At 42.1% G+C, this 24,691-nt stretch overlaps 1 protein-coding gene across 1 annotated transcript; it reads left to right on the top strand.

Annotated features, from left to right (window-relative positions):
• The first annotated feature begins 4,533 nt into the window (after positions 1-4,533).
• Positions 4,534-13,084, top strand: DCK (deoxycytidine kinase). The gene is made up of 7 exons (XM_034431260.3): positions 4,534-5,027; positions 7,159-7,274; positions 7,509-7,702; positions 9,164-9,311; positions 9,956-10,071; positions 11,059-11,158; positions 11,583-13,084. Exons 1-7 carry the CDS (start codon positions 4,964-4,966, stop codon positions 11,607-11,609), a joined length of 765 nt encoding a protein of 254 aa, XP_034287151.2. The 5' UTR covers positions 4,534-4,963; the 3' UTR covers positions 11,610-13,084.
• The last annotated feature ends 11,607 nt before the right edge of the window (positions 13,085-24,691 follow it).

The raw sequence follows: 24,691 nt of genomic DNA, 5'->3' as shown, positions 1-24,691 counted from the left end.
TGACTGCGGGAGGCTCCGCCCACCTGCCCAGATGTAATGCTCGACTGCTGCGCATGCACAGAAGGCTGTGTGCATGCATAGAGGTGGCACGTGCGCTCACATTTGCGAACCGGTAGGCAAGGTAAGTGAATCCCACCTCTGGAATATATCTGCTGAATATAACTCCGTATTGGTGACAGGCAAGGCATCCGGCCAGTAAACACTCAGCTCCATTCACCCCGCAAGGGATTATGGGGTCGTTAAAAGATGATGATGATGAAGATAACAGGCCCGTACTTGAACTTCATTCATTTTGGATAACGACTGCATTCTTTTTATCCAGTATACATGGAATACTTTCGCTTTTGATTTGGAACCAGATTTCAATAACATTTAGAATAAACATTTTGGTAGAATTCCTCATTATCCTTCCATGAGGATGAGGATGATTCTTGCCCCAGCTAGTTCTACCTGGATTAAACAGCCCCATTTACAAGATACAATACAAGAATCAACACTTTTTGGGTTGAGTCTGGACCACTCCAAATTCAAGACATTTTACATATTTCTAGTATGTATGTGGGTGTATCCCAGGGGTGAAATCCAGCAGGTTCTGACAGATTCTGGAGAACCAGTAGTGGAAATTTTGAGTAGTTCGAAGAACCGGTAGCGGAAATTTTGAGTAGTTCGGAGAACCAGCAAATACCACCTATGGCTGGTCCCAAAGTGGGGTGGAAATGGAGATCTTGCAGTATCCTTCCCCTGCCACACCTACCAAGCCACGCCTACCAAGCCACACCACGTCCACAGAACCCGTAGTAAAAAAAATTTGAATTTCACCACTGGTGTGTCCTCAGGCCTGGGAAGATGGATGATAGAGTTGACTGCATGACTACATTAAAGAACCCTAAACCTTCCCCAAATCATTTGCTAAGGGGGACACACACACACACAAACCCTGTTAATTACAAGTACTCCTCGACTTAACCATCATTCATTTAGTGATTGTTGGAATTACAATTGCACTGAAACAAACTTTGTGACCATTTTCCACACTTAATGGCTGTTGTAGCATCCCCATGAACACGTAATCAACATTTGGACACATGGCAACTGGTTCATATTAATGACGGTTGCAGTGTCCCAGGGTCATGTGATATCACCTTTGAAACCATCTGTCAAAGGGGAAGCCAGGCTCACTTAATAACTGTTTTTACTAACTTAACAACGGTAGCGATTCACTTAACAATTATGGAAGAAAAATCGCAACATGGGGAAATCTCACTTAACAACTGTCTTGCTTAGCAATGGAAATTTGGGGCTCAATTCTGGTTGTAAATTGAGAACTACTTTTATGTGCCATCATCATGGCAAATTTCACAGAGGGAAGTACGCCTCCATAATTGTTCAGGTAAAAGTATCAGTTCATCTATTCTAGAGAAAAATAAATGTGATCCTCCTACTTACCCCTTTCCACTTCTCTCTTCATTCAAGTTGCAGTTTTCCTTATTTGATTTTTATCCTGCCTTTATTACTTTATAAATGCCTTGGTCAGGACAAGATGGATTCCTGGATTATTATGATGATGATGATTGGTTGTGCAGCCAGTCAGATTAGATTTGGCATTTTTGTCCATCTCTTGAGTTTGAGAAGGATTTGGGATAGGTAGATATTTATATTTTTCAACATATTTCTCCGGTAATATTGCAAACTAGTGCATACAAAACCTTTGCTAGACCAATTCTCAAATACAGCTCATCTGCCTGGAACCCGCACTGGATTATCGGACATTAATACAAATGAGCGAGTCCAGAGGTATTTCACAAGAAGAGTCCTCCACTACTCTGCTCACAACAAAATACCTTATGCCACTAGGCTTGAAATTTTGGGTTTAGAAAATTTAGAACTACCCCGCCTTCAGTCTGACCTAAGCGTAGTACACAAAATTATCTGCTACAATGTCCTACCTGTCAATGACTACTTCAGCTTCATCCGCAATAATACACAAGCACACAATAGATACAAACTTAAGGTAAACCGCTCCAAACTCGATTGCAGAAAATACGACTTCAGCAACAGAGTGGTCAATGCCTGGAATGCACTACCTGACTCCTTAATTACTTCCCTAAACCCCCAAAATTTTAACCTTAGACTGTCTACTGTTGACCTCACCCCATTCCTAAGAGGTCTGTAAGAGGTGTTCATAAGCGCACAAACATGCCTACCATCCCTGTCCTACTGTCCCCATTTATTCATATCCTTATCCTGTATTCATAATCATGTTTATCTGTTACCTTACATGTATTTGACAAATAAAATAAAATAAACATGCTGGTTGGGGAATTCTGGGAGTTGATGTCCCCCATCTTAAAGTTGCCACCATTGAGAAACACTAGAGATATTATTATTCTTTTTTTTTTTTTAAATTTGATTTATATGCCGCCCTTCTCCGGAGACTCAGGGCGGCTTACAATGCGTTAAGCAATAGCCTTCATACTTTTGTATATTTTATACAAAGTCAGCTTATTGCCCCCACAAACTGGGTCCTCATTTCACCTACCTTAGAAAGGATGGAAGGCTGAGTCAACCTTGAGCCTTGGAGAGATTCGAACCAGCAGAAATTGCAGGCAGCTGTGTTAATAACAGGGTGCGTAGTCCACTGTACTATCAAGGCTCTTATTGTTTGATAAAATCAAAGGTATTATTACAGGGTGCTGTTATTTCCTCCACTATCCCAGTCTGAGGCTTTAATAATACTGCTTAGCAAGACAGAGGAGGGATACTACATTCCCCACCAGTGATATCGCCAATAATGAACCCTGATGAGGTTGGCTAGGAGACAAACTCAACTCAAACCCAGTTTCTCTGCAACATTCTCATGCTGAAGGAAGCCAGCATCTGTTGTGGCCCGCTAGCGGCCTGCGCGGATCGTGGCTGATCCCGATGAAGAGGAGGCTGGTGTGATGTCGCACCAGCAGCCTGCACAGCCAGCGCTCACGTCGGACAGCGAGGAGGCTGAAGAGGATGTGGTGCCAGAGGCAGAGACTCAGCCAGGGCCTTCAGAACCTCCAGAGGCTCCTTCAAGTGGAGAGAGCGAAGTGGAGGAGCCTCTCCTCAATGCTCGAGCACGCAGGGCTGCCAAAAGGCAGGAGTGGCTACTCAGGAGGAGGAGGTCTACTTGAGAGTAGGGCTTGAGGATAATTGGCCACTCCCTTAGCCTATTTAAGTCGCACACAGCTAGTGCTTTCTTGCTGGAAACAACTCTTATTTATAATCAGAGTATTTTGGTTTATCATATCTTGCTTTCTGGGCTGGTTGCCAACCTTTGCCGGTCTTATTTATTCTTGCTACTTAATAAATTTGATAAGGACCGTTGGTGTGTGTCAATATCCTCGGAAATCCGGAGCTGGGACAGAACAGCATCACACTCCCCGAGACAGAATTTTTTCAACCTTGGCATCTTTTGGGAATGTTGAAGTCTATAGATATTTAAAATTTCCCTGGGAAGTCTATGAATTGCATTGACATGAGTTGGTCCATGGACGTGGTGGAAACAAAAACACACACTATATGTGCAGTTTCTCCTTCGCAATGGATGCAAAGTTTTGTTCTTTAAATAAATTTAATTAATTTTCTATTAATTAATAAGAGCCTTGGTAGTACAGTGGTCTAAGGCACCCTGTTATTAAGCTGGTTATTAAGACCAGCTCCCTGCAATTACTGCAGGTTCGAATCTCACCAAGGCTCAAGGTTGACTCAGCCTTCCATCCTTTCTAAGGTAGGTAAATTGAGGACCCAGTTTGTGGGGGCAATAAGCTGACTTTGTATAAATATACAAAAGAATGAAGGCTATTGCTTAGCGCATTGTAAGCCGCCCTGAGTCTCCGGAGAAGGGCGGCATATAAATCTAAATAAAAATAAAAAAATAAAATAAAATTACGTTTCTTAGTGCTTAATAAACGTGTTGTCTGGGTATTTAATTTGCTTAACAATACAGATTCCCTTCTTACTCTTCAGCCCTTTTCCCCAACCACTGGTAAAATAAGTTTCAAGTTTGATAATATTCTGTTTTGTTTCTGTTTGATTTTCAATATAAGTCTGTCCATTTCTGCACAGAAAATCTTAATTATTTCTTCATCTTGAGATGTTTCATCTTTCCAATATAATCCTCGCTGCTGTTAAAACATGTGATACTAAATATATATACTTTTATCATTTTTTCTGATATTATCCTTAATAAAATCTACATGTTTCCCTATTATCTTTTCTAGCCATCTGTGTATTTTTGCCCAAATTGTTTTTGTTTTATTTTGTTTTAGCACAAGTCCACCACAAATGATAAAATGTGCCCATCTTGATTACGGTACATAGACACAAAGTAGACATAATAATGATTTTAAAAAAAAAAACATCTTGTTTTGCAGGGAATTAATTTTGTCCGGGATGGAAAGGGTGGCTGTTGCCAAGCAACCGCATGAAAACTGATCGATCGATGCGCTCGGAGCTCCCACTGCCTCCCTTTCCGGCTGAATCCGTTTTTTCGGCGTTCGATTAAACTTCCCTTTTTCTCTTAAAGCCGGCATCGGCGCCTGGCAGGCGAGTCCCCATCGGGCAACGTTTGGGCTCTTTACTGCTAAGCCGCTTTCTAAGCTTAGACGGGAAGGGCGTTCGCATTTCCCTCACCTTTTCTGTCCCTCTCGGGCCCCTGTAGCAGAGCCACACAGAAGAAGGTAGCGTGACAACTAAGGCTCAAGCGGGGTTGGGGGGGGGTCACGCGCGGAAACTGGGCCAGTTGGGTGGAGCTTTTTGCGTGACGTCACTGGGCGGCGCCAGATTCGAACGCCGGCGGGGAGGATAAGCGGCGTTTAGCGTTAGAGCCGGCGAAGTGCGTTCCCGCGCTTTTTTTTTTTTTTTTTGTCCTTCCTGCGCTGCCGTTTCTTTCTGAGGTAAAAGAGCTCCGTTTGGTAACCGGCCGGCCGTTTCCATGGCAACCCCACCTAAGCGAAGCCGGAGCGGCGTGAAGAAGATCGCCATCGAGGGCAATATAGGTAAGCCCTGAGGGGGGTGGGGGGGTGGGTCGCAGTGTTCCAGTATTTGAGGGGCTGCCACAGAGGGGGGAGGGGGAGTCAAGCTATTTTCCAAAAGAACCTGAAGGCCAGGCAAGGAATAATGGATGGAAACTGACCAAGGAGAGAGATTCAACCTGGAAATAAGGAATTTTATTCTGTAAAACGAGGACTACCTGTGTCAATTAAAGTGGCCGAATTCAGTTGATGGGTATGTTTGTTCGTGCAGTGGGGCATTTTATTATTGATTTTTATTTATTAAACAAAGTTATACAGCCAACCAACTCATACATAGGTGACTTCAGGTGGCTTACAACATTAAAAAAATCCGCCGTATAATAAACGCCCCTACCTAGACACACACACATACACACAATTTAAAGATGAGCCTTGGTGGCGCAGCAGACTAAAGTGCTGTTAAATAACACCAGCGGCCTGCAATTACTGCGAGTTCAAATCTCACCAGGCTCAAGGTTGACTCAGCCTTCCATCCTTCCGAGGTAGGTAAAATGAGGACCCGGATTGTGGGGGCAATAAGCTGACTTTGTATAAAAAGGAACACCGCTTGAGGGGGGGGCCAAAAAGCCCTACTAAGCAGGTATATACAAAAGTATGAAGGCTATTGCTTAAAAGCATTGTAAGCCGCCCTGAGTCTCCGGAGAAGGGGGGCATATAAATCGAACCAATAAATAAATAAATTGAAACACAATTTAAAGATTGGAACAAGATAAGATCAGCCAAAGAATAATGGCAAAAATTGTTAAAAACAAAAGTATTAATCAGCCTAAATCAGCTGGACAAGCATCATTCATTTTCCTAAGGGTATCCGTACAAGCTTGATTATGAATGTCAAGGTTTGGGAAATGTTAAAACGGGACTATTTTGTATTCAGGTAGTCCTCAACTTATGACCACAGTTGAGCCTAACATTTATGTTAAGTGAGACGAGTGAATTTTGTCCCCCTTTTAGAACCTTTCTTGCCTGTTGTTAAGTAAATCACTGCAGTTGTTAATAATACGGTTGTTAAGTAAATCTGGCTTCCACGGTTGACTTTGCTTGTCAGAAGATCACAAAAGGTGATCACATGACTTTGGGATAGAGCAACGGTCAAAAATATGCATCAGATGCCAAGTATCTGAATTTTGATCACGTGACCATGAGGATGCTGTAATGGTTATAAGTGTGAAAAGCAATTGTAAATCACTTTTTTCAGTGCCATTGAAACTGAACGGTACCTAAACGAACTGTTGTAAGTCAAGGACTACCTATATTTTGTATATACAGTATAAATATCTTGTCTCCTGGGTACTAAACAAAGGCTAATTTCTGATGCTGTCCTCTGCTGCAGCCCTGCCCTTTTGAATAGCTTTTCTTTAGAGTTTATCACATTTTTAATCCCATTATAGAGTGGGTTCAAACCCATTTTAGAATGGCCTTGAACCAGTTGGGCTTTAAAAAGCTAGTTATGTGCTCATGACTAGACGCCATAACTAGGCTCAGTGGCTAAGATGCTGAGCTTGTCAATCGAAAGGTCAGCAGTTCAGCGGTTCGAATCCCTAGTGCCGTGTAACAGGGTGAGTTCCCGTTATTTGTCTGAGCTTCTGCCAACATAGCAGTTCGAAAGCATGTAAAAAAATGCAAGTAGAAAAATAGGGACCACCTTTGGTGGGAAGGTAACAGCGTTCCGTGAGGCTTTGGCATTCAGTCATGCCAGCCACATGACCATGGAGACATCTTCAGACAGCGCTGGCTCTTCAGCTTTGAAACAGAGATGAGCAATGCCCCCAGAGTCAGGAACGACTAGCACATATGTGCAAGGGGAACCTTTACCTTTTACTTTTATGTGCTCAGGCATAGGGCTCCAAATGTATTAAGGGCCCCATTTCTTGGCTTTACTGACAATTATAACAACTTTCTTGGCTGCTGTATATATTTATTTTGTAAGGTTTTTAACTCCTTTAGAATTCTTCGCCATCCCGGAGTTACTTGGTTCGAGGTGGCTGCCTATAGAAATTAAATCAATAAACAATTCCTTTTTCAAACTGATATAGCCGATTTCTAAAGACAAGCCCAGTATCTTAACTGGTTTGATGAGTATCTTCTCTTCCTTTAGCCGCAGGCAAATCTACCTTTGTGAATATTCTCAAAAAAGCCCGAGAGGAATGGGAAGTTGTTCCAGAGCCGGTGGGAAAATGGTGCAACATTCAAGACCGCCACGATGACTGTGAGGTATGATAAATAGCGATTCTATGGAATTGGCCATCATAAGAAATAAATTTTTGAGACAAAACCAAGGAGGGACAAGATACCGCACGCTGCTATGTTCCCTGTTAGAGAAGTTTTATGACACGGATAGGCAACTCTCAAATGGAAGGGTGTGTCCAGAATTCGAGAACATGTAAATCTATCATTAAAGCCAAGCCAATGTTAATTCTCACGTAATTTTTACGAATGTTTAAACAGGAGCTGACAGCCTCACAAAAGAGTGGTGGAAATCTCCTTCAGATGATGTATGAGAAGCCGGAGCGATGGTCCTTTACTTTTCAAGCCTACGCCTGTCTGAGCAGAATCCGGGCTCAGCTCAAATCCCTTGAAGGGAAACTAAAAGAAGCAGAGAACGCTGTGGTTTTCTTTGAACGATCAGTTTATAGTGACAGGTAACCTGTCTGATTCTTGATAACTGTCTTATGTCACCTCCCCTCAGTTTTGCATCTCATCCACATCCTTTCAATTTTTGGAAAAACTGAAAAGCTTTCCTCTTTCCAATCATAGGATTGGTTTTTTGATACTAATTTGGGTTAAAACAATTCAGATACGTGAAGTTCAACTTCCAGTTTTCTTAGCAATGGCCATTTTAACCGGGGGATTCTGGGAGATGAATTCTAAAGAGTACATGCATACTTTGGGAAAGGCTGGACTGTGGTTAGACTATAGAAGAGAAAGATAATATTGAGGGTACAGTCTAGGATGGGCTTCTGTCTTATTTCTTTTTCTATAGCAGGGGTGTCAAATTCAAGGTCTGGGAGCCAGATCCAGGGCCACCCTGGAAACAGCAAAGGACCAGCCTGTGATGCCTCTGCCAACGAAAACAGAGCTTGGGAGTGGCGCATGCAGGCCTCCCTAAGTCCATTTTTGCTGGCAGTGGGTTGAAGGAGGCCATTGTAGCCAAAAACAGCTAATGAGGGCCGCAGGTGGCACCCCCAGGCTCCATTTTCACTGGCAGAGGGTTGCAGGAGGCCGTCGCAGCCGGAAACAGATCTCGGGAGCCCACTTTCGCTGGCAGAGTGCTCAGGCCGCTATAGGCACCCCCGACATGAGTGATGTCGAACTGGCCACGCCCACTCTGGCCACATCCACCCCGGTCCCCCAAGGTCAAGCACAACCCTGATGTGGCCCTCAATGAAATCGAGTTTGACACCTCTGGTCTATAGAGAAGGCAGTATGCACAAAATATATATTTAGCCTGTATGCATATGCAGGCAGTCCTTGGCTTACAACCACAATTGAGCCCTGTGCTTAGCAAGACGTTTATTAAGTGAGTTTTGCCCCATTTTACGACCTTTCTTGCCACAGTTGTTAAATGTAGTTATTAAGTTAGTCACGCAGTTGTTAAGTGAACCTGGCTTCCTTCTTGACTTTGCTTGTCAGAAGGTCGCAAAAGGTGATCACATGACCCCGGGACACTGCAACCGTCATAAATACAAGTCAATCTGAATTTTGATTATCTGACCGTGGGGATGCTTCAACGGTCGTAAGTGTGAAAAACGGTCTCAAATCACCTTTTTCAGTGACGCTTTAACTTTGAGTGGTCACTAACTGAACTGTTGTCCATCAAGGACTACCTGTATAAACTAATTTCAAGTAGCTACCCTTGAATGTTCATGCAGTTGCCAGATCTTAGCTAGGATCCTTTTTTATAGCAGTTTGATTATTCTATTAATTTATATAACCATCCATCTCATAATTGCAACTGGCAGTGAAAAATGCTAACAGTTAAACTGGCCTGTGAGAATGATTTTGTTTTGAGGAACTATATTTTGTTCCAGGTTCCAAAATAAAATGTTTTCCCATCTTAGGATAATTGAAGCTAAATTGAATTATTATTATTTTTTTGAAAGGTACATCTTTGCATCCAATTTATATGAATCTGAGTGTATGAACGAAACAGAGTGGACAATTTATCAAGACTGGCACAGTTGGATGAATCAGCAGTTTGGATCAAGCCTTGAACTGGATGGCATTATTTATCTCCGAGCTACTCCTGAAGTAAGAAACAAAGCTTTATGAATACACTGGACATTAGAGCAGGGGTCCCCAACCAGTGGTGGGATTCCAATTTTTTTACTACCGGTTCTGTGGGCGTGGCTTGGTGGGTGTGGTGTGGCTTGGTGGGCGTGGCAGGGGAAGGATACTGTAAAATCTCCATTTCCTCCCGATCAGCTGGGACTTGGGAGGCAGAGAATAGATGGGGGCGGGGCCAGCCAGAGGTGGTATTTGCCAGTTCTACGAATTACTCAAAATTTCCGCTACCGGTTCTCCAGAACCTGCTGAAACCCACCTCTGTCTCCAAATCCCGGTCCGTGAATCAGCACCGGTCCACGGCATGCCAGCAACTGGGCTGCGCAAAGAAGCGAAGCCCCATCCATGGGATGCAGGCAGCATGTGAAACCCTGCCCCCTCCAATCTGCGGAAAAATCTCTCTTCACAGAACCGGTCCTTGGTACCCAAAAGGGCCACTGTATTAGAGTACAATCCTTTGCAGACTTTTGGTTCTTACCTCATTAATTTTAAAAATATGACAACGATCTTTTAAGTTGTTGCTCTTTTTCTGTCAGAAAAAGGCATTTTGCTTTATTTCAGTTTTGCCTGAAAATCCTACTCCATTCTTGCCTTTTTTTTTTTTTTTTTAGAAATGCTTGGATAGGATTTACATCCGTGGAAGGGATGAGGAGCAAGGCATTCCTATGGAATATCTGGAGAAACTCCATTACAAACATGAAAACTGGCTCCAGCATAGGACATTACGGTATTTTATTTCCCTGATTTTCTATAGAGATTCTCAGTCGTCCAAGTCATGGTCTCTCCAGTTGCTTTTTCAAAAAGTAACTGGATTTTCTTTGTTTTTTTTTCTTGAAGACACTTCACTTCCATAATGTCCAGAAACTGAAGAAGCTTCTTGGATGAAAAGCAAAATGTCTTCAAGGAAAAACCAAGGAAGTCCACAGGTGCCTTTTGAAAAAGTACCTTTGGGACTATTTCCCTGATTGTTCCTGCTACATCTATCCGGTGGCATTCTCACAAAAGTGTTTCGCTTTGAGAGATCAACCAATCTGTCCTTTGAACAGAGATGACATTGGGCCCTAAGCAAATATGGAGGCTATCACTGGAAATTGTGTCTTCCCCGGTGAACTAGGGATTTGGGTGGTCCAATCTCAGGATAACAGGGTCGGAAGGGACCTTGAAGGTCTTCTAGTCCAACCCCCTTCTCAGGCAGGAAACCCTACACCAGGCCTGTCAAACTGGTGTCCCGCAGGCCAGATGCATCATGCATAGGCCACACCCACCCCAGCTCTACAAAGGCAAAAACCATCACAATGTCACATGATGCGATCGAGTTTGACACCCATGCCCTACACTATTTGAGACAAACGGTTGTCCGCTTTATAGCCACATGAATTTGTTAGATAAATAGATAAATAACCGCTAGCTGAAATATTTGAGCCAGTGGAAATCATGAGAGACTTTCCATTTCTAAAAATATATCTTATTTTCATTACTGACTAATGTTAAAAGCTCTTTTATGGCTCTTTAATACCGTAATTAGTGTGGCCATTAGGAATTATAGTCCTGGACAATTCTGGCTTTTAAAGACATATTAGCAAAGCGGTGTAGGATTCAAGGTATAATGGAGCTTGCTTCAGAACAGGTGTTATAGGATTTCTGCATATTTCTGAATGAAATTCTTTACCTTTCTTAGGTTTCCAATTCAAATTGCAGTTTTTGTTATTTACAGGACAGAGTTTGAATACTTGCAAAAGGTACCCATTCTAACCCTGGATGTGAATGAAGATTTCAAAGGCAACAGAGACAAACATGAAAATATGATTGAGAAGGTAAAACTTACCAAAGAGGACTACTTTGTATGTTTCCAAGTGACTCTGTTAATAATCAAGAGCTCTGTCCTTCAATGTGTCTATTGAAATCTGCATATCCAGCTAGGGAATTCTGGGAGTTCAGTCTTAAAGTTGCTAAGTTTGACAAACACTGCTTTAGGGCATTGTTCATACACTGTCATAAGATACCAATTGGCATAATATCCTTAAACTCAACCACTAATTAAGCAAATACCCTTAATAAGTGCTTCTGACAGCAGACTCATCTAACAAACCAAGGGTAAATTAAGATCAGATAAATTTTCTGGTTACCATATTTATAGATCCTTAACTATGTGCATATTCAGAATATTCTCAGAACTCAGATCCCACTTTTATTTAGCTGGTCTATTAAACTGCTACTTTCACTCTTTTTATTTTGCAGGTCCAAGAATTTTTAAGTACGTTATAGCATTTCCAGAAGTCTTAACTGAAGCCGAGCGTTCCCAACCATTTGGATCAGTGATTCACTTTATCAATGCTTGATTTTGCTTAACCAGGTTCAACTATATTGGGCAGTTAAATATTGCTACGAGCTGGTTTTCTGTTTGCTGGGTGTCCAGGTTCCTTAGGTGAATGAAGTCTTCACTGGGCATGAACATTTGTTGCCAAAAACAACTGAAGAGGGGACTTGCTGTAACAACCATAACATTCTTTTTATAGCATGAATGAAATAGTCAAATCTACTGTAATTAGCAAAACTTGGAAGATACGTCAAATTTCATCACATACATTTTAATCATCTATATTCCTGCCGGATGATATAGGGCAGCAACTCATTCTCTAATATGCTGAAGATAAAAAGGTTTCCAAGCTTGCATTTTACCCTCAATTATATATTTAAGTAACAAGCAAATTTTTGTAGCTTGATGTAAGTTAGCAAAAAGGCTGTCATAGATGGATCGTAGGTAACCAGAAACAGGTTATTCTAAAGCAGAAGCATTTCCCTTGAGTGTGGATACAATTGACGGGTAAACGGTGAAAGCAGCCTGTCATTCTTTTCTGCATGGGTTGTGATGTTGCATACATATTCAAAAGAGTACAGTTTGCATTGCGATGGTCTAGCATTACTTGGGTCAGGTGGCTAAATTTTTTTGGTCCTGAATCCACCTGTGTTCTCAAGGCAATCCCCTCAGTTTTCTAGCATAGGCTATTGACTTCTTCCTGTAGAATAAAATGCCCGAAGTAAAGCATTTATGACTTCTCGGATTCAAACTTGCTCTTTCCTTCATTTGGAAAGTCATGGCCAAGCTATGCATCAAAGTTACAGGCGTGCCAAACGGAATCACCCAGGTAAATCAGGACTATCAATGACTTCTGCATCGTCCAAAATGTGTGTTTTATTTAATGTTCTCTGCATTAGATTGATCTAAGGCAGGGGTGTCCAACCTTGCAACTTTGGCTGGCTGGGGAATTCTGGGAGTTGAAATCCACAGAAAGTTGCAAGGTTGGACACCCCGGACTAAGGCGTAACTGGCTGCAGCCGATTTGTATTTAGCTGCTTGCTTGCTTCATGTTTTATCGATTTTAACGTACTGCTAAATATTCCACTTAAACTTGGGAGTTGTTCTCTTAAAACACTTGGACCCATTTTATATTGTCATACGAATACTGGAAAGGAACTTCAGGAATAACTGGTTTAACTTATTAATCTCTTTTACCATTTCACTTTTTAAAACTGCAACGCATCAAAATGTGTAGCCCCCTGAAATGGATTTATTCTTACAGGGGTGTCTAGGTATAGTCAAAACGAGTTCATGTTTTTAGCCTCCAAAGATGTATGATGTTTGATCATCTTGGAAACTTTTTTGCTGAAATAAAGGTCGAAAATATCGCATTTCTGTATCATTCATTGTATCAATAAATCTTAATCATGTGTCGATATAATTCTTAGGCTCCAGGCTGGATTTTTGCTGTTTTTTCTTTTTAAAAATGCTAAGATCACAGAACTTTAAAAAAAAAAGAAAAGAAATTTAGGGATATTTTTCTGCTCATATTTCCAGAATATATTCTATACTGAAGCTTCAAACATTGTTGGCTCAGACATTTATAGAATAAAAAAAGTGTTCAAGCTAGAGCAGCAGTCAAGAGTTTTCTGCCAGGTCTGTACCCACGGCAGCTGGTCTGTGCATAAAATAGCTGTATCACCCAGCAACAGTGTCCATCTACCTCCTACTGAGCCCATAAGCATTCTTTGTATTCATTGTTGCCATTCAAACTGGTTTTACTATCTGCAAAAAGTCCTCTTAAAAGCGTATCGGTTGCAAAAAGCATGGATTAAGGAGACCCACCCAGAGCAAGAAAAATCAATCCAATACCTGATTTTAAAAAATCATCATCTCAGTACCTTACCCAGGTGTGCCTGGTGTTATTTCCAAAACAGCCTTTGCATTTCTTGATAAATACTTGATAGCGCTTCAAGGGAATGGTGGGCATAGATAACAGGTGTGAACTCGGTCCCAACGTCCCAATCATGATTCCAAGACAGTGTGGATTGGTTGATTTTGGTTTAGCAACTAATGAATCCATAACAAGGTTTATGGAAGGATTACAGGGAGTTTAGGACCACAGCTGAGCCCACAATTTCTGTTGCTAAGCAAGACAGTTGTTAAGTGAGTTCTGCCCCGTTTTACAACCTTTCCTGCCACAGTTGTCGAGTGAATCAATCACTGCAGTTAGTAATACGGTTGTGAAGTGAATCCGGCTTCCCCATTGACTTTGCTTTTGTCAGAAGGTCACAAATGTTGATCACGTGACCCCAGGACACTGCAACCGTCATATATGTGAGCCAGTTAACCAAGCATCTGAATATTGATCACGTGACCAGGGGGATGCTGCAACGGTCATAAGTGAAAAAAGAGCATAATTCACTTTTTTTCTGTGCCGATGTAACTTCAAGCGGTCACTAAATGAATGGTTGTAAGTCAAGGACGACCTGTATGAAAATAATTTGGAAGTGCTTTGGACTTCACATGAACTCTGTCTGCCCTTGTAACTTTGAACTCTAGGTCAAAGACTACCTGTATTCATAAATAACTACTGTTTTTTTTTTTTTTTTAAATCTAAAATAGAATAGAATTCCTTTATTGGAACAGTGTGATTGGACACACAAGGAATTTGTCTTTGGGGCATACGCTCTCAGTGTACATAAAAGATTTCTTCGCACAAGCACAAAACCTGAAGATGACGAGTGGGACCTCGTCGAAACGTTGCCAGGATACTCAATCTTACACGGGAAAAGACCCGAATACACCAAAACTTGCAAAAGAAAAAATACGTTCATCAAGAATCATAAAGTACAACACTTAATGATAGTCATAGGGAACAAATAAGCAATCAGGAAACAATATCAATATAAATCGTAAGGATACCAGCAACTAAGTTACAGTCATACAATCGTAAGTGGGAGGAGATGGGTGGTGGGAACGATGAGAAGATTAAGAGTAGTGCAGACTTAGTAAATAGTTGGACAGTATTGAGGGAATTATTTGTTTAGCAGAGTAATGGCGTTCGGGGAAAAATTGTTCCTGTGTCTAGTTGTTCTGGTGTGCAGTGCTCTATAGCGTCGTTTTGAGGGTAGGATTTGAAACAATTTATGTCCAGGATGCGAGGGCTCTGTAGATATTTTCACAGCCCTCTTTTTGACTCGTGCAGTATACGGGTCCTCCATGGAAGGCAGGTTGGTAGCCATTATTTTTTCTGCAGTTCTAATGGTCCTCTGAAGTCTGGGTCTGTCTTGTTGGGTTGCAGAACCAAACCAGACAATTATGGAGGTGCAGATGACAGTCTCAATAATTCCTCTGTAGAGCTGGATCAACAGCTCCTTGGGCAGTTTGAGCTTCCTGAGTTGGCGCAGAAAGAACATTCTTTGTTCTTTCTGCACCATTCTCTACAGGTTTTGGAGGGTTTTGCCAGCAGGAAATTTGCAGTTATTTCCAAATCATGGCCAGAACCAGCTGCTTGTTGAGAGTTATAAATTCTATTGGGTTATAAAAAGGTCCACCGTTGGGAAACCTTCCTCCAGGTCTTTCATTGTCTGTGACACAACAGCAGTGTCGGGGTCCCACGTGCTTCTTGGCAGGACCCGCAAAGAATTCCCTAAAACTAACTTGAGACTGTCAAACCACAGCGTCACAACGGGCCCACAACCGCTTGGGAAAATGTATTGCTGGGCCACAGGGGGCCGCTGCCGGCTCGCTCTTCGCCAGTCGGGCTTTTAAACCTGCTGTAGCCAAATCAAGAGAGGTCAACTCTTTTCCTTCGCCTCCAAGCCATCCGCATTAAGTACTTTGTAAACGGCCTTCTGAATTGGCAAGGACTGGAAGAAAGCTGGAAGGATTTAAACAGAAATATGGTCTATATGCTGGGAATTATCTGGCAATCTTTCGACTTCCCAGCTGTTCAGATCTGCGGTGAGATGGAAATGCTTAGATAACGCTAATCCTGGCGTGGCCGCCTGAGAATTATCTTCCAGGCAAAATGTATCGGGCCCCCATCCAAACAGCTGGCCCAGTCCTATTTCTCCACAGGTTATCAAGCAAGAACAGTAACCACGATTATTAATATAATTAATAGAGGCACTCAGTCGTGGTAAGTCATAGAAATTAAGGTTTGCTTATCTGTAAGTACACATCGGACTTTCTCTGCCTTAAACCTTGCCAGCGTTTTGCACGCGCCTAGTTTCTAAGGTGAAGAGGAAGAAAGATTCCTAAATTAAAAGTCCGGAAATTTTTGAGCCTTTCTGTATAAAGTAAGTACAGGTAGACCTTGATTTACGACCACAGTTGAGCCCAAATTTCCCATTGTTAAGCAAGACAGTTGTTAAGTGAGCTTTGTCCAGTGGTGCAATCCAAATTTTTTTACTACTGGTTCTGTGGGCGTGGCTTGGTGGGCATGGTGTGGTCTGGTGGGCATGGCTTGGTGGGTGTGGCAGGGGAAGGAAACTGCAAAATCCCCATTCCCTCCCCACTCCAGGGGAAGGATACTGCAAAATCCCCATTCCCACCCCACTCCTGGGGGAAGGATACTGCAAAATCCCCATTCCCTCCCCACTCCAGGGGAAGGATACTTCAAAATCCCCATTCCCACCCCACTCCAGGGGAAGGATACTGCAAAGTCCACATTCCCACCCCACTCCTGGGGGAAGGCTACTGCAAAATCCCCATTCCCTCCCAATCCTGGATGAAGGATACTGCAAAATCCCCATTCCCTCCCCACTCCTGGGGGAAGGATACTGCAAAATCCCCATTCCCACCCCACTCCTGGATGAAGGATACTGCAAAATCCCCATTCCCTCCCCACTCCTGGGGGAAGGCTACTGCAAAATCCTCATTCCCTCCCCACTCCTGGATGAAGGATACTGCAAAATCCCCATTCCCACCCCACTCCAGGGGAAGGCTACTGCAAAATCCCCATTCCCTCCCCACTCCTGGGGGAAGGCTACTGCAAAATCCCCATTCCCTCCCCACTCCTGGATGAAGGATACTGCAAAATCCCCATTCCCACCCCACTCCAGGGGAAGGCTACTGCAAAATCCCCATTCCCTCCCCACTCTGGGGCCAGCCAGAGGTGGTATTTGCCAGTTCTCCGAACTGCTCAAAATTTCTGCTACCTGTCAGAACCTTCTGGATTTCATCCCTGGCTTTGTCCCTTTTTCTGACCTTTCTTGCCACAGCTATTAAGTAAGTCACTGCAGTCGTTAAGTGAGCTGTGATAGAAGAATGCTTGTATCACAACTGCAGTGATTGTGTTGCTCTTCTCCATAACTTTCTCGTTCCAATCTTCGGTCCACAAAAGTTCCGGCCTGAATCATTTCTTCCTCTTTCTTGGTTTCATGTTTTCCAAAATCAAATCAGTTCTTTGTCTCCACCCTCTTCACACACACATACACAAACGCACAACACAGTTTTTTTCTCCCGCTGATGATCCGCCTCCTCAGGAGCAAAATTTCATCCGCTGATTTTTATCAGCCACCTGATCTTAATCCCTTCCATCGGTTTCCCAATCTCAAACAGCAGTTCCTGCTGAATATTCCCTCTATTGTCCTTTCATAACCTTAAACAACCTTGGCTGATTTCGGGAACACTAAACATGGTTTTGTTGTTAGTTGCGAAGTCGTGTCCGACCCATCGCGACCCCATGGACAACGTTCCTCCAGGCCTTCCTGTCCTCTATCATCCTCCAGAGTCCATTTAAGCTCACACCGACTGCTTCGTCCCCTTCTTCTTTTGCCCTCAATCATTCCCAGCATCTTCTCCAGGGAGTCCTTCCTTCTCATTAGGTGGCCAAAGTATTTGAGTTTCCTCTTCAGGATCTGGCCTTCTAAAGAGCAGTCAGGGTTGATCTCCTCTAGGACTGACCGGTTGGATCGCCTTGCAGTCCAAGGGACTCGCAGGAGTCTTCTCCAGCACCAGAGTTCAAAGGCCTCCATTCTTTGGCGCTCAGCCTTTCTTATGGTCCAACTTTCACAGCCATACATTGCAACTGGGAAAACCGTAGCCTTGACTATACGCACTTTTGTTGGCAGGGTGATGTCTCTGCTTTTTAGTAAGCTATCTAGATTTGCCATAGCTTTCCTCCCCAGAATCAAGCATCTTTTAATTTCTCTCAATTCCTGGCAAATAGATGGGGAAGAAACAGAGGTAGTGACAGTTTTTATTTTCCTGGGCTTCAAGATCACTGCAGCCAAGAAATTAAAAGAAGAAATTAAAACATGATTGGACTCAGTTAAATACCAGGCAGGGACAAAGCATATCCCGGCTGCTCCAACACAGCTCCCTAACCACCTCTGTGATGTGCTTGGAAGACATATTTTATATACCAGGTAGTCCTCGACATATGACCATAATTGAGCCCAAAACTTCTGTTGCTAAGCAAGACAGTTGTTAAGTGAATCGCTACGGTTGTTAAGTTAGTAACACCGGTGTTAAGTGAATCTGGCTTCTCCATTGACTTTAATTGTCAGAAGGTGCAAAAGGGGATCACATAAACCCTGGATATTGCAACTGTCATAAGTACATGCCAGTTGCCAAGCGTCCGAATTTTGATCATGTGACCATGGGGACGCTGCAATGATTGTGAGGAAAACAATATCACTTTTTTCAGTGTTGTAACTTTGAACTGTTGCTAAATGAATGATTGTCAATCAAGGACTACTTGTGTTCATAAAATTCATAAAGTTCACAATCATCAATATGCAACCAAAACTAATATATGAGGGCATTTTCTAACATTAGATTGCTTCGTGCAACACCCGCAGCCAGCCTGTCAAGGAATTGCGCAGCTGGTGTCCAAATGAGTCAGAAACGCTGACACCAATTTGTAGTTTTATATAAATAAATATATTTTACATTTCTATTTATATCCGTCGAGATTGTCAGGCACGTCACTACATCATGAGGTAAACTGTCAGGTAAATCACAGAACAGCCTACAAAACACCCAGAAGGAGAAAAAGGCGGGAAAAAAGGGAAACTCCCCCTTTACACCCAGCAACCAATCATAACGTAGATTGCCTCATGCAAGAGCCAGCACTTCCAATCAATCAACTACAACTGGGTGTTCTGGCCCATTATACACTTTACTGTTCCAGTAAAAATAAAATAAAATAAAATAAAATAAAATAAAATAAAATAAAATAAAATAAAATAAAATAAAATAAAATAAAATAAAATTATTAAATAAAATAAAATTATTAAATTAAATTAAATTATTAAATTAAATTAAATTAAATTAAATCAAATCAAATCAATAAAATAAAATAAATAAAATAAAATAAATAAAATAAAATAAAATAACAACATAATAAAATAAAAAATAAAAATTGTTAAATGAAATGAAATTAAATTAAATTAAATCTTAACACAGCCCAAAGACAATCCTTGTTTAGGAAGACCGTTTTCCACCCATGATGAATCCTTGCTTATGCCTGGGAACAAGATTTGCCTTCAGCTTGGGCCATTCAGCAGCCTTGATTGCTTTCGATCCTGGATCTCATTCTATGGGGCTGGGAAACTATAGCAATGGATCTTAATTTCACTTTCAGCTGATTGATATTTCGGCTGCCGGTGCCAACTTGGCAAAGTGCCTTCCAGCTGCGAATCTGTTCTGCAAACTTTCCTGCGCCCAACCCTAGTTTCAACGCGTGTGTTATGCAAATGACACCGCCCCGATGAGTAACGATTTTCGTGACCGTTTCCACCGTACTGCAAGAGACGCAGCAGGGAAAGTTTGCCTATTGCTCATACCGGGATGTGGTGTGCATACATCAGTCTACCTCTGAGAAAAGCAACTCATTAAGTGGAGAGGGGAGAGAGTGGAGGATGAGCGGTGGGGGAGTTACTCATTGGCAGGAATCTACCTGATTCCTAAAAGGACTACTCAACGGAGTACAGAGTGAGTTCATGATTCTCCTGGGCTCCTGCTTCCTGCTGTTAGTTCTCATGGTCTAGGCATTAGGGTCGATGGGTGCTAGTGGACCGCTTAGATTCATGTTCTCCTCAAAGCAAAATACGGTATTTTTAGTTTCTTTTCAGGACCACATTTCCCCAGGGGGCTAATTTATTGAGCAGGAGTTTTTTGCATGCCCATAGGATAGGATTAAAGAGGGAAAAAAAGAAGGGGCTATCTTCCTTCCTTCCTTCCTTCCTTCCTTCCTTCCTTCCTTCCTTCCTTCCTTCCTTCCTTCCTTCTGTAGGAAGTTAGTACCCACCCCTTTCCTAGAAGAATGAAATATTTTAGGAAATATTAAAAAGGCAGAATATTATGTTTCTCTGTATGAGAAATGGAGAAGCATGTTTTAAAGACAAAGCAGCTCCCACCTTCTTGCCCCCACCACCCTTTGTCAATGGGCCAGAGGCAGAAACTCAATCTTTGTCAATGGACCATCATCTGCAACACAATAGGATCCATCTAGCAACAGAAACTAACACAATAGGACCCATCTAGCAACAGAAACTCCCCACATGGCACCTGGGAAGATTACATCAGCCAGCAAGGCTAGCTAAGACCCCCACCCCCTGGGAGTCTGACAACCAATCAGGATATTCTTTCTGGGCCCCAGGAAGTTCAAAGCCAGAGAGGGCATAAAACCTGGAGACTCATTGTGTCTCGGCCCCTTTTCTGTTCAGGAACTCAAACCATGTGATCCTATCCACCATTAAACCATCTTTCCAAGCAGTCTCCATGTTTCCAGTGTCTTTTTCCCCACTTGGAGCTGGACCCAGAAGGATATTTCTTCTAACACTTCCTTCCTTCCTTCCTTCCTTCCTTCCTTCCTTCCTTCCTTCCTTCCTTCCTTCCTTCCTTCCTTCCTTCCTTTTCTCTTGCCTTCCTTCCTTTCTCCCTCCCTCCTTTTCTTCCTCCCTCTCCCTCTTTCTTTCCTCCCTTCCTTCCTTCTTCCCTACCTTCTTCCCTCCTTCCCTCCCTCTTTCCCCTTCTTCCCTCCCTCTTTTTATTTTTACTAGAATTTTGAATACAGGAGAAATATAAAAATTAAAGAAAAGATGAGACTAAGAGAAAATAAAACAAGACAAAAGGGAAGAGAACAAGACAAAAGGGAAGAGAAAGAACAAACTTTTTTTTAGAATCATTACTTCCACCCTTCTTTCTATTGAGTAGTTGCCATCTTACTCTTTCCCCTCCCACTTTAATCTTTTTTTACTCCTCAGATACATAAATCATAAATTCAGTCCATCAGCATCCATCATAACTTTGAATGGACACTTAACAGTTGGGCATAAATCGTCATAAATCAAGGACCACCTGCAATCCTTTTATCAATTTACTACCCTTCATTTAGTGACCATTTGAAGTTATGACACGGGAAAAAAATGACTTACAACCAGTCCTTGCACTTACAACCTCCACAGCATCCCCACAGTCACAAGATCAAAATTCAAGTCCTTGGTAACCAGCACGTATTTCTGTAGGTTGCAACATCCCAGGATTTGGGGAATTACCATTATCACTGGCTAGGTGGCTCAGTGGCTAAGACGCTTAGCTTGTCAATCAGAAAGGTCAACAGTTCGGCGGTTCGAATCCTTAGTATAGGTCTCCTGCATGAGCAAGGGGTTGGACTAGATGACCTCCAAGGTCCCTTCCAACTTTGTTACTGTTATTATTATTTACTTATTATTACTTCCCAGCTGGCTTCTGACAAGCAAAGTCACTGGGGGAAGCCAGGTTTGCTTAATAACTGTGCGATTCACTTAATAACTTTAGTGATTCACTTAACAACTGTGGCAAAAAGAGATCATAAAATCAGGCATCAATCACTTAACAACCGTCTTGCTTAGCAATGAAAATTTTGGTTGTAAGTCAAGGACTACCTGTACTTCCAATAGCTTCCGTTAGCTAACCAATAGCTAATGGTGGTTTCATGAAGATCTTTTTCTATACAGTTTTATTAGTTTATAACAGTGGTGGGTTCCTCCCGGTTTGGCCCGGTTCTCCCGAGCCGGTAGCGGTGACGATATGACGTCACCGAACCGGTTCTGCCCCCCCCCCCGTCTTATTCTTACCTTTTATTTGGTCTCACCGCAATCTATTGCTGCCTCCTGAGTCCCAGCTGATAGCTAGAGGGAAAAAAACTGTTTAAACTCTTGCCGCGGGGCTTCAAAGGGCTGCCCTACAGCTGATCAGTGTTAAAAGCAAACAAATGAGTAGACCAGTGCCTGCAAAAATACATGAGTAGATCAGTGCCTGCAAAAATAAATGGGTAGACCGGTACAGCTCTGTAAGCAGTTAAAAGCCTGATAGACCAGTACCTCTGCTAAATCCTAAATAATTATCACATGACCCTCAAGCCACACCCACAGAACCAGTAGTAAAAAATTTTAGAACCCACCCCTGGTTTATAATATAAAATACCAAAATAAAGGAGGAAAAATAAGGGAGGGAAAGGGAAAAGGAGGTGTAAAAAAGAAGGGAAAAAAGAAAAGAAAGGTGAACTTCCGATTCCCTTTGGTGCAGTAGAATAAAACAGTAACATCAAACCTCAACTTTTTACTTTTACATAATAATATAAACTAGCCATTTCTGTAACGACAAATCTATCGAATCAGTAAAACCCAAAATCAAAGTTTCATTTTTTTTCCACCTCAAGCACAAAGTCCAGAAGCGGTTTCCAAGGAGAAATAAAAGTATTTGTATTTTTTGCTTTGATCAAAGCAGTCAATTTAGCCATCTCTGCTAAGTCCACCAACTTTTGCAGCCGTTCGTCCCTTGTGGGGCTCAAAATGTCCTCCCATTTTTTGTCCATAAAGTCGTCTTGCTGCCGTCAACATATATAACATCAAAGTTCCAATTTCCCCTCTCCCCCCCAAGTCTTTTTTCCATTAAACCCCAAAGAAAACTTTCTGGTTTTATCTTTATCCGGTTTCATGCAGAATTTAATATCTGTCAACTTGGCATCCGTCCCATCGGTATGACGGGCCCGGAAACTCAGAAAGTAGATTAAATAAAAAGCACTTTGCTCGGCCTTTAAAAGAAAAATGTGATGTTGCTGGAAGAACTGGTTTGCTCCCAGGCTGAACAGTGGTCTGCGTTGGTCACAGGACTCCAGGCTGAAGTGAATGTTACTCAGGTGCATTCAGGGAAAACAGGTCATGAATTATACAGAAAAACTGGTTTTGCCTGCATTGGTCAATTAACTGATGGGAAACTGATTTTCAAAACTTTGAATTAATTGATTGATTGATTCAGAGCTACCGGATCTGGGTTGCAAACAATCATTAGATGGCAGCTAATGATCTTACCACAGGACACGGTGGCTCAGTGGCTAAGATGCTGAGCTTGTCGATCGAAAGGTCGGCAGTTCAGCGGTTCGAATCCCTAGTGCCGCATAACGGGGTGAGCTCCCGTGACTTGTCCCAGCTTCTGCCAACCTAGCAGTTCGAAAGCACGTAAAAAATGCAAGTAGAAAAATAGGGACCACCTTTGGTGGGAAGGGAACAGCGTTTCGTGCACCTTTGGCATTTAGTCATGCCGGCCACATGACCACGGAGACATCTTCGGACAGAGCTGGGTCTTCGGCCTCAAAGCGGAGATGAGCACTGCCCCCTAGAGTCGGGAACGACTAGCACATGTGTGCGGGGGGAACCTTTACCTTTAATGATCTTACACTAGGCTACCATCTGGTAACAGCTTGGGGTTTGGCAGCTGTGATATGGTAGCCTTAAATTGCAATATGAGCTATCCCTGAAGATTGAAGCTTTAATTTAAAATCAAATGAAATCTAATTTGTACCTATTTCTGTAACTGTGTATGAAAAATGCATGGAAATGTTTAGATTCTCTAGAAATCTTGCTGCACGATTCAGTTACAGTAGTAGCTAAAATTGTGGGAACCTTTTGGGAAAAGTGTATTTTTGAAGTTTGATGGCTAATAATACCACTTTTTTTTGGAGTTTCAAGATAATCCTATTCCACTGCTGGAATGGCCTGGGAATAGCCCAGACTTTAACCCAATGGAAAATCTATGAAGCCGACTAAAGAAACTGGTTAGTCAGAAGCAACCCAGCAATAAAACCCAGTTAATAGAAGCCATCATTCAATCTTGGTTTCACATTACAATAACAGTTGCAGAACTAAAAGACTTGGTTCACTCCATGGGAAGACGTTGTAAGGCCGTAATTCATGCTAAAGGTTACCCAACTAAGTATTAACTCACATGGTGATCATTTTTGTATATCTTGTTTTTTCTATGGTGATAATTTTTGTATATCTCGTTTTTTCTACGTGTTTCACTTTTCTTCTTTATTCTGTAACTGCTATTCTAATAGCAAATCCTTCATAAAAGGTATTGCATTACATACTTGATTAAATTATCTTTCCATTGATATATCATTTTATGGTAGTACTCCCCCCAAAAAGTAGTGTTATTAGCTAGTTTTAGAAAATACACTTTTCCCAAGAGGTTTCTACAATTTTGGCCACTACTGTAGATTTAGTAGATTTCTTAGCTAGGAAATGCTGGCCTAGGGTGAAGCCAGAGCTGGAAAAGAGTAGTGGGCTGCATAAAGGCGATTGGTTTGTAGCCCCAGGTTCTTCTCTTCCTATTTTCAATTATAGATAGAATAACAGAGTTGGAAGGGACCTTGGAGGTCTTCTAGTCCAACCCCTCTCTTCTTAAAAACTCCCGGTGTTGGAGCATTCACAACTTCTGCAAGCAACTTGTTCCACTGATTAATTGTTCCGACTGTCAGGAAATTTCTCCTTAGTTCTAAATTGCTTTTCTCCTTGATTAGTTTCCACTCATTGCTTCTTGTCCTGCCCTCAGGTGCTTTGGATCTATCTATCTATCTATCTATCTATCTATCTATCTATCTATCTATCTATCTATCTATCTATCTATCTATCTATCATCTATCTATCTATCATCTATCTATCTATCTATCTATCTATCTATCTATCTATCTATCTATCTATCATCTATCTATGGTATCATCTATCTATCTATCTATCTATCTATCTATCTATCTATCTATCTATCTATC

The sequence above is a fragment of the Pantherophis guttatus genome, chromosome 8 (assembly GCF_059756535.1).
Source record: "Pantherophis guttatus breed Tessera chromosome 8, ASM5975653v1, whole genome shotgun sequence".
Classification (NCBI taxonomy): domain Eukaryota; kingdom Metazoa; phylum Chordata; class Lepidosauria; order Squamata; family Colubridae; genus Pantherophis; species Pantherophis guttatus.
The sequence above is the reverse complement of the archived record's forward strand: the minus strand, read 5'-3'. Positions and strand labels throughout refer to the sequence as shown.